The 18,191-nt window shown below is 47.4% G+C and overlaps 1 protein-coding gene across 1 annotated transcript in view; it reads right to left on the bottom strand.

The window, feature by feature from the left end:
* Window positions 1-18,191, bottom strand: part of PRKAR1A (protein kinase cAMP-dependent type I regulatory subunit alpha) — a 299,228-nt gene that overhangs the window by 32,394 nt on the left and 248,643 nt on the right. Inside the window, exon 10 of the mRNA XM_085617303.1 lies at window positions 17,289-17,370. Within this exon, the coding sequence (XP_085473429.1) occupies window positions 17,289-17,370 (82 nt within the window). The remainder of the gene's footprint in view (window positions 1-17,288; window positions 17,371-18,191) is intronic.

Below are 18,191 nucleotides of genomic sequence, written 5' to 3'. Positions count from 1 at the left end.
AAACCTCTGATAGTTTTCGCTGTTTCCCGGTTCCTCAACTCTGTCTGGTTATCACGTAGGAAATTTTTATAATCGATTATCCTGCCAAACATTTTTCTGCTCATCTTGAATGTAATGTGTTATCTCGAAAATGATTGGATTGGCTCTATTTTTTAAGATTTTTATTTGTATTATCTATTGTGATAATGATTGCCGCTTTTATGGTCATTGAACCGAAATAAAGCTTTTTAATGATGATGATGATGATGATAAGGGCCAGTCTATCACTGGAAGCAGTTCAGTGGGGGCACCATGTTTCCAGGGTGATCTTTCCATTCCCACTAACCAATTTGTGGGCGGGCAAACAAAGGTGGGTGTATTAGTTTTGTAGTCTACAAGATGTTGGGGGAGCGGTCCACTTCGCCTATGCCTCTGGCATCCCATTCCCGCAACACCTCCGACCACAGATCTGCTAGGGCACTGCACCTCACACCTCTATTATCTTCCTCAATCAGGGCCTGCTCTTCCGCCCATCCCCAGGCCGTGACATCCTTTTCCCAATTCAATATTTTGGGACCTGTGGAGGACAGCCATCTTAACACTATCCGTCTTTTTGCCAACAATAAGGCTAGATCTATAAATCAATTAGCAACGTTTTGGGCCTGGGGTCTTGGGAACAGGCCTAATAAACATGCCACTACTGTGATACGGAGGGTGCGTGTAAGAACCCGTGCAGTAACCCAGTGACCTGTCAAGCAGAGCTGGACAATCTCACATCATATGCTTAAAGTCCGCGTCAAGGGTCGCACATCTTGGGCATTGCTGGCCGGTGCTTGTTAAGTCTGTGTGGGGTGAGGTAGGTCATATGCAGAATATTGAATTGGGTGTATTTAAAGTTGGAATTTTCTAGATATCTTCTTCGGTAAACTTAAATCTCTTTTCCATTCTGTCTCTGAAATGTCTCTATTTATGTGGACTGCCCATTTCTGTTGTATTGTGAGCATTGGCTTGTCAACCATCTCCTTAAGCCCTATATAACCATTTGACGAGGTGACTCGCCGATCCCAGTGTAACCATTGCTTGCAACAGTGCATGTGTGGCTGGTTCTTGGTTTCCACCTTTCCACAGTGTGTTAAAAACTTTCTGTAACCCATGGGAGTTCAAGAACTACCCTGGCGGCAAGTCATATTGAGTGAATAAGTCAGCTAGTGGGATCAATTCACCCTCGAAGTAGAAGTCACTAGTTGTCTGGATACCCATGTTAGTCCATTCCCTCAGTAAAGAATGAGAAAGTGTCACCACGTGGGAGACCCACCAGCAGGAGGTCAGGCCAATATAATGGGACCCCCGAGGCTCGCTGGATACCCCTGTGCCAGCATTTCAATGCTACTGTGAATAAGGTACCCAGGTGTTGGATCCGTATCTTGGGGCACAGCAGTTTAGCTAGTAGTCTCCCTTTCTGGATTGTGTGTGTTGGAATATCCAAGGTCTCTAATCCTATCCCCTCTAGCCACTGTAGTTGTGCAGTTAAATAATACGCTTCGAAGTCTAGTGCTCCCAATCCCTCCACCTCCCCCCCTTCTGGGGGTCTCGGCAGAGTAGTCAATGGCACTCTGTTTCATCCAGCGTTGTACACGAACATACCGCAGGATGCCACTTTAGAGACAATACGGGATCTATTGGAAAGTAATCCACGTGATGACCAAACACCCAATGACTTTGTTATGCAATGTGCGACACTGGCACTAAAAGAAAACTTTTTTAGCTTTGAAGGACAACTGTGGCAAACAACTGGTACTTCCATGGGGAGTACCTGTGCACCTAGTATGGCCAACCTGTACATGCATAATTTTGAGACTCAACACATCTATCCTCTACATAATCCTTTCCATGATCAACTGAAACTGTGGAAACGCTATATAGACGATATCCTGGTCATCTGGGAAGGTGACCAGGAGTCTCTTGAAGACTTCTCTATATGGCTCAACACACGGGATACTAACTTGAGATTTACTGGTGAGAATTGAATATGCTACTTACCAGTATGCATCTGTTCTTGGCATGTAGGGCTGCTGACATTCATATCTGTGCATAGATCGCCGCCTAGTGTTGGGTCCGGATGTTTGCACGTTGTTGTCCTGGAAGAGTCTTCGAAGTATCCTTGGATAGGTGACTCCTCCCCTGGACTACAGTGCGCATGGGCATCCTCTCCATCCTCAGATTGTTTTTCGCCATTGTGGCAGTGATGGAGTAGATACAGAAAGTGATGACCATGCTTGCAGTAATTCTGAGAGCTGCAGCTGCGACAGGCGCCGGGGAGGAGGGAGGGCGATATGAATGTCAGCAGCCCTACATGCCAAGAACAGATGCATACTGGTAAGTAGCATATTCAGTTCGAGGCATGTGGGCTGCTGAATTCATATCTGTGCATAGAATACATAGCAGTGCCCTCAATTAGCGGCGGCTACCCGTGCCAGCTGCAGCGGTCTGAAAAAGTGTTTTGAGAACAGCCTGTCCTACAGCTGCCTGCTGTTTTGACTGCACATCTACGCAATAGTGTTTTGTAAATGTGTGTGTAGTGGACCATGTGGCTGCTCTGCATATATCATGCAGGGGAATATTTCCTAGGAAGGCCATGGAAGCCCCCAACTTACGTGTTGAGTGGGCTCGTGGTGGAATAGTTAATGTGCGTTTTGCCTTTTGATAACATATTTGAATACACTTAACTATCCATCTGGCTATCCCTGCTTTGGAGATGGCGTTACCTTTGTGGTGTGGGGCAAAGGCAACGAACAGTTGTTTTGTCTTCCTGAATGGTTTAGTCCTGTCGATGTAGTACATGAGGGCCCTCCGTACATCTAGTGTATGTAGTGCCCTTTCTGCAACAGTTTGTGGGTTTTGGAAGAAAACGGGCAGTTCAATAGTCTGGTTCATGTGGAACTGCGATATTACCTTGGGCATGAACTTGGGGTTGGTACGTAGTACGACCCTGTTAGCGTGAACCTGAATGAATGGCTCTTGAACGGTTAGTGCCTGGAGTTCACTAACTCTTCTGAGGGAAGTGATCGCCACTAGGAAGGCCACTTTCCAGGTAAGGAATTGAATCTCGCATGAGTGTAGAGGTTCAAAGGGTGGACCCATCAGGCGTGTGAGGACCAAGTTGAGGTTCCACATTGGAGCCGGTGGGTGACTAGGTGGAATGACTCGTTTGAGCCCTTCCAAGAATGCTTTGATGGCAGGCACTCTGAATAGAGAGAGGTGCTGCCTGGTTTGCAGATAGGCTGATATTGCGGTCAAATGGACACGTATAGAGGTGTACGCCAGATTGCATCTATATAGGTGTAAGAGATAACAGATGATGTTTTGGATGGATGCGTCCAGCGGGTTGATGTCATTATTACCGCAATAAATGACGAACCTTTTCCATTTGGCGGCATAGCAAGCTCTGGTAGTGGGTCTCCTGGCCTCCTTGATGATGTCCATACAGTCAGGTGGCAGGTTGAGATAGCCAAACTCTAGGACTTCAGGAGCCAGATCGCCAGATTCAGCTGTTGCGGATCTGGGTGCTGAACCTCTCCATGGTTCTGCGTCAAATGCGCGGGTTTGATCCGCAGCCTTTGATGCGGCACCACGGAAAGTTCGAGGAAGGTGGTGTACCACGGCTGGCGTGCCCACGTGGGAGCAACTAGGACGAGTGTCAGGGAGTGTTGTCGGAGTTTGCGGGCCACTAGCGGTATCAATGGCGCTGGGGGAAAAGCGTACGCAAATCTGCCGGACCAGTTCATCCATATCGCATTGCCCTGCGACTGCGGATGTGGGAATCTGGCGGCGAAGCTTGGGCATTTTGCGTTTTCGCTTGTCGCGAATAGGTCTATCTCCGGATGACCCCACTGCTGAAAGTACGGTTGGAGTACTGATGGGTGTAACTCCCACTCGTGCATTTGGTGGCTGTGTCTGCTGAGCAGATCCGCCATCTGGTTGTCCTTGCCAGGGAGGTGTTCCGCCATGAGGAACATGTTCCTTTGAATGGCCCACTTCCACATGCTCTGAGCCAGATGAGACAACTGTGGAGAGTGTGTGCCTCCCTGTTTCTGTATGTAGTACATTGCGGTCATGTTGTCCGTCCGGATCAACACGACCTTGTTGCATAGATGTACTTTGAATGCCTTCATGGCTAGGAAGATTGCCATCAATTCCAGAAGGTTGATGTGCAACTTCTTTTGTTGTGTTGTCCATAGTCCTTGCACTGTGTAGTGGAGTACATGAGCTCCCCATCCCTGGAGAGACGCGTCCGCTGTCAGTACTATTTGTGGGACAGGCTCTTGGAACGGTCGGCCCTTGCAAAGGTTTTGTGGATTCCACCAATGCAGAGAGTTGTATGCCCGACCGCTCACCAACACTAGGTCCTTTAACTGTCCTTGAGCCTGATTCCACTGACGTGCTAGGCACTCCTGAAGTGGGCGCATATGTAATCTCGCGTGCGGGACTATGAAGATGCAGGAGGCCATCATGCCTATCAACTGCATGAACACTCGCGCTGGAAGTGAGTGATTGGGTTTGAATTTGGAGATCAGCAGTTGTATGCTGTCGATCCTCACTAAATTTGGCTGAGCTGTGGCCGCCAGAGTGTCTACAGTCGCACATAGGTACTGTTGTACGTGTGCGGGCTGGAGATGGGACTTTGGATAATTCAGTGAGAATCCCAGACTGTGAAGAAGGTGAATGGTGCGGGACATGTGGCTTGCACATTGCTGGGCTGACTTCGCTTGAACGAGCCAGTCGTCTAGGTAGGGGTAGACGTGTATATGCTGCCTCCGTAGATGTGCTGCCACCGTAGCTAGGCACTTCGTGAAAACCCTGGGCGCTGTTGTCACGCCGAAGGGAAGGACTTTGAACTGATAGTGCTGCCCCTGAACAGTGAACCTGAGGTATTTTTTGTGTGAGGGGTGGATGGGTATGTGAAAGTACGCATCCTTGAGGTCCAGTGTGGCTAGGAAGTCTCCCTGCTTGAGAAGCGGAAGGACTTGCTGTAGAGTGAGCATATGAAAGTGCTCTGAAAGAATGTACTGGTTCAGGGGTCTCAGGTCCAATATAGGTCTGAGCGACCCGTCCTTTTTTGGAATTAAGAAGTAGAGGGAGTACACTCCCGCACCCTGCTCGTGGATGGGTACGACCTCTATAGCGCCTTTTAGAAGCATACTTTGCACTTCTTGCTGTAAGAGCGTTAAGTGCTCTGAGGACATAGGACGGCTTCTTGGTGGTATTGTGGGTGGAGTGGAGGTTAACTCCAGACAGTAACCGTATTTTATAATATCTTTGACCCACCTGTCCGTGGTGATGGAATTCCACGTGGACAGGAACCTTTGTAGCCTTCCCCCGACAGGTGTTATGTGGTCGGGAGGAAGGGAGAGGGCGTCACTGCTTGTTCTTGGGGGAGGACCTGGTGTTGCCGTAGCCGCGTCCTCTGCCCTTTGTGCTGGAGCCACGATATCCACCTCTGGTGTTTTTATCATAGGTGGTCTGTGTATTGCCTTTGTTATATGTTTGTTGTGACCCCTGTCCTCTACCTGCTCCCTTGTTTCCGGGGCGACGAAAGGAGCCGCTCCGAAAGGACTGAGTTTGTAGTGCGCCCATGGACTTTGCAGTGTCCGTATCCTTTTTTATCTTTTCGAGGGTGGTGTCAACCTCTGGCCCGAATAAATAGTCGGGGTTGACGGGCTGGTTCAGTATATTGTTTTGTACCTCGGGCTTGAATCCTGAGATCCGTAGCCAGGCATGTCGTCGCAACATGACGCTTGTGTTTATGGCTCTGGCAGCCGTGTCTGCAACATCTAGTGCGCATTTGATGGAAGCGTTCGTTAGTAGCTGTCCTTCTCTGATGAGCATTTCTGCGCCTTCCTTGAATTGGTCAGGGAGATGTTGGAATATTTGCTCAAGTGTGTCATAGTGCGCTCTATCATAGCGAGCAAGGAGCGCCTGAGTGTTGGCTATGCGCCATATGTTGGCAGCTTGGGCGGCAACTCGCTTGCCAGAGGTTTCTAACACCTTGGACTCTTTGTCCGGGGGAGGAGCGTCACCTGTTGTTTGCGAGTGTGCCCTCTTGCGTGCATTCGCTACGACGATGGAGTCGAGTGGTAATTGTCCTCTGATGTAAGTAGGATCCCCAGGTGCTGATCTGTATTTTTTATCAATCCTGGGGTTTATCACTCGTGCCCTGGTGGGTTCTTTGAAAATGTCCTTGGCTGGTTTGAGGACCCCCTTCAACATTGGCAGAGTCTTTACATGTCTTTCTGAGGATGCAAAGGTGTCCATTAGAAAGTCATCTTCGATGGTATCAGAGTGAAGCTGCACCCCATGGTTATTGGCAGCACGTTCGATAAGAGCATTGAACGCTGCAGTATCCTCCGTAGGAGATGTCTTTGCCCCATAGAGTTGTGGATCCTGTGCATCGAGAGGTGCACTGGGGTCTGCAGGGTCGCCCCAAGTTTGATCAGGGTCCTGCTGGTCATCAGGGTCCGTGTCTACATGGTAGGGGACTTGGTCAGCCATGTAGTCCTCCAATGCGTCTGTATCGGAGCGTGTGGGGGAGAACCGGTGTGGATCCTGGTAGGATGAATGGAAGGGTTCATAAAGGAGAGGTTCCGATTCTGCAGGCAACTTCCTTTTTAGTGGGATCCTGAAAGGGTCCAATGGCGGCTCCGAAGTTATCCTTCGGTCCTGGAGAATCATTCTGCCAGTGCCGGCGTCGATGATACGTGCTGGAGACGTCTCAGCAGGTGTGACCGTAGGTTGGGTGACCCGTGTCCTGAGTTGGAACATTTTTGGGATTGTTGACGGAGGCAAGCCGAAGGTAATGTTGGTCGGCACCGAAGAGGCTGCGGGAGCTCCGACCGAACCGGAGCCCGATGTGTCCTGGAGGACAGGTGTGGTTTTGCTGCCTTGCGTCACACCAGGTCGTACTTGGGGCGCCTTCGAGGCTTTGGCACCGGCCAGGCTCGTAGAGGCGGCCGTAGATTTTTTCGGTGCCGGCGGGTCATCGAGTCGGGGTGAAGAGATCACCGTCGAAGTCTTCGATGCCTGAGGCTTAGGTGTCGTCGAGGGAGCGATGTGAGACACAGCAGGCGGTACGGCCCTTGGTGTCGTCGGTGCCGGTAGCCGAGCAGGTTTGTCGGTGCCGATGGCTTTTTTCCGTTTGTCGACTCCAACGTCGCCCGCCTCAAGTTCGGCACCGAAGTCCCTCTTGGTGCGGTCGGTGCCGACGCGGTGCGCTGGCGTCGAAGGCCTCGATCCGACCAGCGCTACTTTCAGTTTCGGTTTCGGTGGAACCTGAGCAGCTTTCGGTTTCGGTCTTGTGATAGGGAAACCAGCCTGTTTATGTAGTAATGGCTGCCGCTGAACGTCCGAGGCCGGGCCCGAGGGCGGGGCCGAAGAACTGCGGGATGGGTCTCGGGTAAGGCCCGAAGGCGATCCCTCGACCGGAGCCATAGGCTGTGGCACTGGTGTTTGAACGGTTTGAACAGGTAGGCCTTGTTCATCATTGGAGCTACTTTCTTCGGCCCCGAAGGCCTCCTCGTCGTCTCCTACCTCGGTGTCGTCTTCACCTCTGTGGAAGAGTGACTCGTCTTCCTCGTCCGATCCGGGTTCGTGTTCGGAAACGGGACTGGAGGGCAAGACTTCCAATTCCTCGACGTCCTCGGCCTCGCCGAAGATGTCTGTCGGGGCCGGTGCCGCGTGCTGCGCCTCGAGTCTCGCCGCTCGTCGATTCCGCAGAGTCTTTTTCGAGCGGAACCGGGCACAGGCCATGCATGTTGATTCGTCGTGGTCCGGCGAAAGGCATTTGTTGCACACCGGATGGACGTCGATGTGTGGGTACTTCGCATTGCATACCGGACACCTTTTGAATGGCGTCCTGGATTCCATCGTCGAAGTAGTCGATGGACAGGTAAATGCGAAAACAGTCGGTGCTGAAAGTTAGTAAACTAACAAATTCTATCGAAACCCGATCGATAAACAGTACCGACGCGAACTAAAGGCCTTTTGGCCTTGAAAAAATATTTTCCTAACTTGAGCTAAGATAGCACATCCGAACCCAATGGCGGAAAAAAAACAATCTGAGGATGGAGAGGATGCCCATGCGCACTGTAGTCCAGGGGAGGAGTCACCTATCCAAGGATACTTCGAAGACTCTTCCAGGACAACAACGTGCAAACATCCGGACCCAACACTAGGCGGCGATCTATGCACAGATATGAATTCAGCAGCCCACATGCCTCGAACAATAACTTCTCCATTCCCTTCTTGGACCTCCGACTATACCCTAAAGATGGGAGGATCCATACTGAGCTATATCAGAAACCGATGGCCCGTAACTCCTTATTGAGCTTTCATAGCTTCCACCCAAGGGCATTACTTACCAACCTTCCAGTCGGTCAATTTCTTAGACTCAGGAGAAATTGTTCAGAATTGGTGCAGTATTATAAACATGCCAAAAAGCTAACTGATGAACTAGCTGCCAGACATTACCCAATACAATTGGTAAAAAGAGCGGCAAAAAGAGCCCGCAACAATGACAGGGGGGCACTCCTGGAAACATACACCAAACCAAAATCAGACAGATTGGTATGTGTGACAACTTTCAGCAACTTAACCACAAATGTAAAAAGGTCCATCAACAAGAATTGGCACATACTCAATACAGGCAAGCTGACACTGGACTCACCCCTGTTTGCATTGAAACGAAGCAGTAATTTGCAGGACCTCATGGTACACACACGACCAAGAACTGTTGTACATCACAACAGCCAGTCAACACTATGGAACACTAATCCTGTGGTTGGTCATTTTCCATGCGGATCCTGTTCTTGCTGTCCCTTCACCAGTCACACAACGGAGCTGGATATTCTACCGGGGAGACCATGGAAATTGAATAACCACACAAACTGCAACACCAGTGGGGTTATATATATGATCAAGTGCCCTTGTACATTGATTTATATTGGAATGACTTGTCGCAAAGTACGACAAAGAATTACTGAGCATCGTAGTACCATCCGATGCAAAAAATCGAATACACGCATGACAAGGCATTACCTTGAGAAGGGCCACTCAGAAAACGACCTTCAATGGGTCATCATTGACAAACCTCACTATGATGTGAATATGGGACCTTTGGAACAAGTTCTATTCCGCCGTGAACAACGGTGGGTGTTCCGTCTTAAAAGCCACCTGAGAGGTCTGAATGAAGATATTCCCTGGTGCTCTGTGTAACTTTTCCAGGTCTCCCTTATCACCTTCTCCCATTTTTAGATGCCGCACACCACACACTTATATTGCAATTCTGGTCTGATTTCCTAGGGATAGACAGCCTAATACATGCATTATATATTTAATTGCAAATACTATGTGTTTTGGATTTGGCATCTGGCTCCACGAATGGAAACTATATATATGGAGTGCTTCCATCTATTTAGCCACCTTATCTGGATGTGTATGGCTGTGGTGATATAGCCTTCTGGTATAGAGCCCCTTTATTACTGACTTATTTACATATCACATGGTGGGAACACTAGCCGTCCTTGGTTTGTCATTCGGGATGCTGTACTTGGACACATAGCATTTTTTGTATGTCAAACTGGTGGTGACAATTACTATAGCCTCAATACGGCGTATAATGCTTTATCTCGATCGTGTCTAGCGCCTTCTCCCCGCAGTAAACTACATTTCCCATGATTCTGCGTTACCCGGAAGCTATTTGCTTCACTTCCGGGTATACGCACTCATGAAGGTACACGGGAGCTGTTAAAACCACTGCGAGACGCGCAGTTTCTCCCCAGCGGGTTGGTGCTCTAATAAGGCTGAGACAGATTAACGGAAGGTAATGAAGGGAGTGAGTGTGGGTAGCCGGTGATGTTATGGGTGTTGTAGATATCGAGTGTTTTTTCAATCGGGTCGGTGCAGTTTCTCACTGACTTAACCTGTATTGTCGATCTCAACTCCATGATTCTAAGGGTTGGTAGCGGGCGAGTGACGCTCTGGACCCATGCTTTGGGAATATTGAGTTTTATGTGTGTTATACTACATACGGACGACTTCAATTAATTTGGCATACAGTCCGTCTTATACATCAACATGCGACACATGGCGATGAAGTGACTGTGAGTCACACCCCACCATCCTCCCCTTTCCTTTCTTTTGGGACATGAGAACAATTAAGTTTTTATTTGAAATACTGCGGATTGTGTGAATTATAGATTGTGCTTGTCATACTATATCGAATGACAGCAACATTAATCTATTATTCTATATGTTATTATTCTACAACATGTGAGAACCATTCTGAACCAGTCTTTTATCTTTCTAGTAATCTGTGTTCTTTAGCATCATTCGTCGCAAGGTAGAGGTAAATTAACATTACCCCTAGGTGAGTTCCTAGAATATACTCACTCACCAGAATGATTTGTGTTTTTATCACGTGTGCAACACATATCACGTGTGTGGTGTTTCTTTTGGTATGTGGAGGTTGACCTTCTAAGTTGGTATAAATGATACTGAATTGATCAATAATCTTTTTTCAGAGACACTGTACCGGACTGCAGCTGGTCCTTTTGTCATTTACAACCTACCAACGAGTATGGTCTGTAATTCATTTAATTTGATTACACGAGCAGAGTGATATATTGAGAGGTCCTGATGAATGCCGCGAACAATTAAGTCATCTGGCAGAAACATGTCGACCACCAATTACTAGGATATTTTGTTAATCCTAGATCACCTCATTTTAATCCTAGCTGATGGGAACTACTATTAAATTTGACTTTGTTACCCTGTAGCTAGTTTTATTTACCTATACACTGTTTAATTTCACACTCTGCCCCTTACTCCCCCTGTCACCTTGGATACCCCCATTAAAACACCTCACGCTCCTCTCTTGTCCCCTTTTTTGAGAGTTGTAGCCCACACTGTATACCTTGCGGTTACAGTGTGCAAGAGGGTACCCAATGATGAAGCATGTCACCCTCGGGTGAGTGAGGGTTCTCGTCTTTAAAAGACATTTTTTCTTTGCCTCCCTTCCTCATACACACATATCTCTCTTTTAGGACATTAGCATTTCATCACTTTTTGTGAGATACATTCATTTGGAGTCAGTGATGCCTTATGCTTCATTTTACTCCATCATTCGTACCCCTTAGTGTGATATATACTCTGTTTCATCCCTCAACCCATATCAAATCTCTCAATAAGGTGTCTAGATCCCTGAACCAGCTCCTTGAGATTACTACTGGGAGGTTTACAAAATAATAGAATAGCCTTGGCAATGCCACCATATTGGATAATGTTTACCTGGACATAGGGGGAATATTATAAGTTTGAGGGAGCGCCAGGACAAAGATGTGTGATTTAAGGGAGCGTAGTGCTTGCCCAAGGTTGTCCTCCAGGAGGTCTTGTTGCTCATGGTACACCTGTATCCCCAGATATTTAAAGGAGCGAGGGTATGTGCCTCATTTTATGAGAGCAAAACCCCTTTCCAGGTCTTTTTCCTACATTGCCTTGTGTGTGCCTTCGTGTGGGAGTGCGGTAATTCCATTATTTGGGAGTGCGAAGCAACACCCCGGAAAGGACCAATACTATAATGAAAACCTTACACAAGTTACAAAAAAACAACAAAACAATCACTTGCTCATGAGGAGAGAAGCATAAATGAACAAGTTACTTACCTTTGGTTACTTACTTCAGTTTCTGGTGCGTACTAACTGCAGATTCCTTGCCTTTAGATTATTGCAGGCAGCAGACTAAATCTGGAAATTTTTCTCAGCAGTGCTCTTGCACGTCGCTAAGTGGTGCTATGCGGCTCCACGTTGACTTTGTTTTTTACCATGGAAGTCACTAAGCAGCGCCACATACAAGTGCCAACCCTGCACGCCAACTTCTTGCTAGACACTTTATACGTCCTCGGATGCAGAGTCCAAAAAAAATTGTCAATGCCAGAAGGCAGATCTCTAATTTGGGACCTTTAGATGGTAAAAAGACCAATCCACAGAACAGGAAGAAGGGAGGCTAATGAGAAATCTGCGGTTATGGTATTCACCACAAAGATCATTACCAAAGGTAAGTAACTTGTTCTTCTGTTGGACACTTCTAACCGCAGATTCTTCACCTGCAGAATAGATACCAAAGTAGTACCTCCCAAAGTAGGGTTCAGTGAAGTAAGCTCCGACCACAAAGTACTGCAGGACCAAGCAGGCAAAATGTCCTGCCTGACAAGGCAGTAAAGCTATGTGAACATATGCACTGATGCCCAATTTGCAGCGTGGCAGATGTCAAAGACATGCTGGTTTCATGCCAACACAGTGGTAGCAGCCTTGGCTGAACGAGTCCTGAGGATTCTGTTTGGCTAGTGCATAGCATAGCTTAATACAGAGGTGTAATCTGTTTCTGCACTGCTTTACCTTGCTTTGTCCCGGAGAACCTTTGAAAACCCGGATTGTCCACCTGATGACCTTTAGTGCGTTCGGTTTGAAAGCTTAAAGCTCTTTAGGGGTCTAGTCAATGGAGTCTCTCCTCCTCTTTCAAGTGGTGAGGAGCAGCAAGGAATGCAAAAGGTACATGGGGTGATGGATTGCTAAACTTGAAAGAGAGTACCAACTTTTCACAAAAAGGCCACCCTGGTCTCCAACATTAGTTTGTATAGGGGAAAAGGTGGTGTAGGGTAGCAATGAGCTGAAATGACCGCAATGAGCAAGACAGTTTTGAGAAGATATAAAAAGCAGGCGTGCACTTGGTTGAAGAAGGTGCACAAGGCATGTCAGGACCAAATTAAGATTCCCTTGTGGCAAACAGTTTGTGAAGGAACGTGTCAAACCTTTAATAAACTACATCACAAGTGGCTTAAACAAGGATAGTTGGTCCAGCAAACACAAAAATATGGGTCAGCGAATAATCTTTAGCCTACTGTAAGGCCTTGCTGGACCAAATACAAAATAAAAAATACAAAATACAACCGTTTGGCTGCCAAACGGTTGGTTTTACGGACTTGACAACATGCCACAAATTTGTCTCCGTGCCCTGCGTAGAGAGACTTCACAGACGGATATTTGGCAACAAGGATGACATCTATCACCTCAGGTTGTAGATCGAATGCAGTCAACTGCTGCTGCTCAAATAATGCATGGAGGTGTATATTGTGCAGATACAGTGCCGAACCCTGCTCTGCTGCTGTGACAGAAAATCCTCCTGGAGCTGTAGCCTGATAGACAGAAAGATGCTCATGCCAAGAGCTTCCGGGTATCGCACTCTCCTGTATAAATCCAGAACCAATGGGATGACTTGGGCCTGGTCGTCCAGGATCTTCTTCTTTAGAACTCGAGAGGCAAGGGCAAATAAAGGAACAGGACTCCTGTACTCCACTATAGCCGGACTCTCCTAGAGAGTGTTCTTGGGAATGCCAAGGCACAGGTTTTACACTGTGCATTTAACGGTGGCGAAAATAGACAGCCAGGGTTCGCCACAATTTTGGAAGATGCCTGGAGCGGACTATGCTTGTCTGACATGACATTTAAAGATCCAGCCAGATGGTCCATACTTGGTGAGATACCCTGATGCTCTAGCCAACTCCAGAGGTGTTGTACCCCAGAGCCTGCACTGCAATCTACTTTTTGCAGTACCACATGGTAGTGGTGTTGTCTATGAGAACCTGCACCGAACGTTCCCTTGATGGATGGCAGGAAGAACTTCAATACCGGGTGGACGGCACACAGCTCCAACAGATTTATATAGAGCCAGGTTTCCAACGGAGACCGCAGCCCTCTTATCTCCATTTCTCCCAAGCCCAGCAGTGTTGAATCAGTCACCACAGTCATATCTTGGTGGAGAAGAGAGGGGGAGAGGCCATATTGCAGTCAAGCAGCAACCACTGCGGTTCTTGTGCATTTTCCTCCGAAACCTGCATGAAGTCTGCCAAACAGTGTCCAGAACACCTCCTACAAAAGGAAGCCTCTGCAAAGGAGAAAAGTCTGACTTGCTCGTTGACCGAGGAACCCCAAAGATGTCAAACAGTTCGCGGTGGTCTGGGATGGTCTAAAATAAGAGCGTGGTGAACCAGTCTTGGAAAGGCAAACATCGAATTAGGGGGGACACTGGTATCACCCATCCCCAAAGATGGGCAGCGACCACCACTATCACTTTCATGAACACCTGAGGGGTGCTGGTGAGACTGAAGGGGAGCACCGCAAACTGAAAATCTCCTGGCCGACCTTGAACTGCAGGTAATGTCTGTGGGACTGCAGGACGGGTACATGTGGGGTTCAGTAACGGAATGACATAGCCCTGCTTGAACCATTTGGAGCACTCAAAAGGCAGATGTGATGGACTGCCATCCAGGGAGATAATGCCCAGTCCTGCCTCCCACAGGGTGGTTGTGCAACTAAAGCGACTTGGAGGCGGACGCCATAGGGAGGGACACTGAAGGTGGGCGCCCCTGGTGATCTGATTGTTGTCTGCCTAATAACAGTACCGGGCCACAAAAGGACTGAGGTGACGGCAGTAAAGGTAGGTGGTCTTGACATTGTCAATATGCCAAACCACTGGAGTAGCACCAGAAGAACTGAAACTGATATAAGGAATTGTCTGGCAAGTGTCAACAGGCAGAAAAAGCGCACAGTGGCCTGGCTTTCCCTGAATCACTCTAGGGTGGAATCAACTTTTTCATCAAAAAGGAGGCCCCATTAAAAGGCATATCCATAAGGGATGCATGTACATCTTCCAAGCGTGGTGGTGGAGCACTACACCAGTGTGGACTGCTTGAACCAAATAATCAGTAGGATGCAGGACAGCCTGAACTATATATTTGGCTGCATCCTGACAATCCTGAATGGTTGAGCAAAGGAGGCCATGAACTCTTCCGTGGACACCGGAATCATCTTGCTGGTCATCTCTCACATGGCATGAGTATAATGGCAGAGCAGTCAACTGCCACTGACCAACCACAAGGCTGGGCTGGCCAAAGGCTTCCCGAATGCCTCAATCCTTTTTGATTCCTTATCAGGGGGAAGGGGGTTGTGGGGAACAAATTAAGGCTCACCCTGCAGGTGGAAGTTTGGACCACCAAACTCTCAGAAGTAGGGTGCTGTGTAAGAAAATCAGGATTACAAAGGCACTGCCTTATGCCTGTTCACTGGTGTGAAACAGCAAGGATTAAGTGTCCATAAAGGTGTCAGTTAGGCTTCATTGGACTGTAGCAAGGGCTCAGAAGAACAATGCCCAGGCTGTCAAACTTCGCTAAGCACATTTGTTTTGACCTCAACAGAAAGAAGTTGTAAATTCAGGACCTCATAAGCACGTCTGATGACTACAGCAAAGGAAGGACTCTATTCTGTTGACAACCTAGGGGTGATGGGGGGGTACAACGCAGGGAAGCATAAAGTCCACTGGACTCTTGAAAATCCATGTATAAATAGTCATCATAATGTGGGTGTAGACCATCCCACTGTCCTTGCCAAGTTGCAGAAAATGCTGGTTGCAGTCGGAACCGAAAAGCTGGTGAAGCAACTTAGGATAAGCTCTGTGTTAGAGGGAGTGTTCTGTAACAACCAGAATGTATGGGAACGGGTATGCTCACTCCGAATGGGAGTCACAGTGCGACCTTGGTCGGGGTAGTGACAGATTCAGCTCAGATTGGACACCAGAGTCAGCAACGGATCCACCTTCGATGGAGAAGTCAGCACTGGCACTGATGAAGAAGAGCCAGAATGGACGTCTGCACCAGAGTCTAGGCAGAACCCAAGCCAGGTTCCGGGGTTCAGGTGGGCAGTAATTCTGCTGGAGCCTCCTACGGATTCTAAGGGGGGGGGGGGGGGGGGGGGGGGCAGAAGTAGTGCACAAGAGGGAGCAGAAGAGAGCTAAAATATGTAGCATCGCCACCTTAAAGGCCTTGACCTGCTGTGTTGTGGCCAAAGGCTCTGGGAACTCGGAGTACAAAGGGATCAACTGTGGAATCAGATCTTCAATCAGAGATCAGAAGCTAGATTGACTGGCCTCATGGCGCCCTTGTGACTTCTCTTTAAATAGAGAGTGGAGTGATCGGGTCAAGTCCTGCTTCACCTTCTTCTACTTCCGCTTCAAACAAGTTTCGACTTACCTGATGACTTTGACCGCAATGAGAACCTGTTGTAGGAGTGGCCCATTGAGCGCAAACTGTGCCTCTCCACTTCGAGTGAGACTTGCGTGGCTTCTTTTGATGTTTGATGACGTGCCGATTCACTTTCCGGTCCGGAATCACCTTCGGGTGTGCTCCTTATATGGACTGGAGTCATACCCAGAACCCGATCACCAGCGGCACACCTTCTGTGTATTCATAACAGGCATCTTTTTACCACAGTCATGGTATGGTTTGAAGCCTGCATTTTTAGGGATAGGGTTCTCTTGCATACTGGAATTCAGGTTAGAACACTAGACACACTGATGCAAATATAACCGTGCTCCCGGTCTGCATTAAAATGTGCACAAAGAAAGGAACTGGCTTTGGCGAGTAGGGGTCAGTCACTTCCAGGGTGGAATAATGTCAAGATGAAACCATATGGCGTCCTCTAGCAGAGTGAAAGAGCACTGCTAAGAAAGAATTCTGGATCCAGCCTGGCACCTGGGTATACTCTAAAGGCGATGATTCTGCAGTTAGAAGTAGCCATCAGTAGCAACAGTTTTATAAAGAAAAGTTGCATTTTCAGGGTAGTAACACAACAACGCTCTGCAGCCACCGTAAGAGGATACTTTGGAGCTATGTTGATCTCCAGAATACATTCGGTATATTCCTTCACTCCCCAAACTTATGTATTCATTTATATTCACTCTATCATTGTTTAGAGTGTTTGGAGCATCAGGGTTTCCATTTACAGTGAAACAACCTTTTCTGCTTCATCAAATTCATTTTGCATGAAGCTGGATATCAGTGGGGACGGCCCATGAAAACAATGGGCCACTCTTTACATCTGAATTCAGAAACATACATGTGAATGTGTAAACAACTTCTAAAGCAAGAGATAGAGGTTTCTGACAAATGCTAGGAGAAGCATAATGAGAAGCATAATGAGTACAAAATGAAGTGCTATCTGTCTTCTGTATCTAAAAGGAGATCTGTTAAAATTACTTTTACAGTAAACTTTTCTTAACCTTGACATAGCTCGCATTTCGCAAACTGACAATTACAGTTTTATATGGCCTCTGCTGAAAATACACTTTAAGCTCAAGTGGTGTTGAATGTTAGGACAGTAAAATTAAATCAATATTTTTATGCCAATCTGCACATAGTAAATTCTTACCAAAGTAATCGGAGGGCCCAAGTCTTCCAACTTCAACAAATTCTTCATTTTCAGACCTGCGCTGAAGTACGGCAGCTGTACCCTGTAATCAAAAAATATAGTTGTTTTAAACTATACATTTCTGCAGTGTGTTCATCAGATATTCTGTGCGGGTACTATTCCCAGATTACTTCCATTTCCTTTCCCAATCATGAAAATCTAATATGCTTTCAGGAATGAGCATCTGTCCTCTGCCTCATCACCACTCGTCAAATCGTGGTTCGCATTCCACAATTTTAGTATATGGTTTAGTCTCACCCTGGGTACCACTGTGTATTTGTTCTTCGTGCTTTTCTATTGACAAGTATTGTGTGTATTATACATGTATCTCCAGGTAGGAGATAATGTGTAGTGTTAGTGAGTGTTAATAATAAATACATATTTTTTCATAACTAAATTGTGTGGTTCTTTTTCACTTAACCGAAAAGATTAAGTGCTGGTAAAACAAGCTGCTTTACACTCCTCTGGACCAAGCCTGAAGGCTGCTCTACACATCTCCATTTAGAGAGCTTTCTAAGGTTGTCTAAGACCACTAAAATCACCATAACGGTTGTCTGGATTAGTGCAGGGAGCTACACCATATACTAAGCCAGCCTCCCACAACGGCCACTTACTACAGAGCACAGGTAGCGTTGGTGGGCTGGATGAATGGGGATGTGGAAATAGGCATCCTTTTAATAGCATCATCCTCTTTTTTATGCTTTCCCTGCTACCACATTTTTAACAGTCTAGAAAGGACTGAACATGCAGAGGTTAGAGGTGCGACTGTTTTGCATTGATATTGAAACCTAAACCTGTTAGGGGGACGCTGACTGTTGTTGCTGTGTGCTTGGCATTGATGTTTGCTGCAGCTCTTGATCAACC

Source organism: Triturus cristatus, chromosome 7 (genome assembly GCF_964204655.1).
Source record: "Triturus cristatus chromosome 7, aTriCri1.1, whole genome shotgun sequence".
Lineage (NCBI taxonomy): Eukaryota > Metazoa > Chordata > Amphibia > Caudata > Salamandridae > Triturus > Triturus cristatus.
The sequence above is the reverse complement of the archived record's forward strand: the minus strand, read 5'-3'. Positions and strand labels throughout refer to the sequence as shown.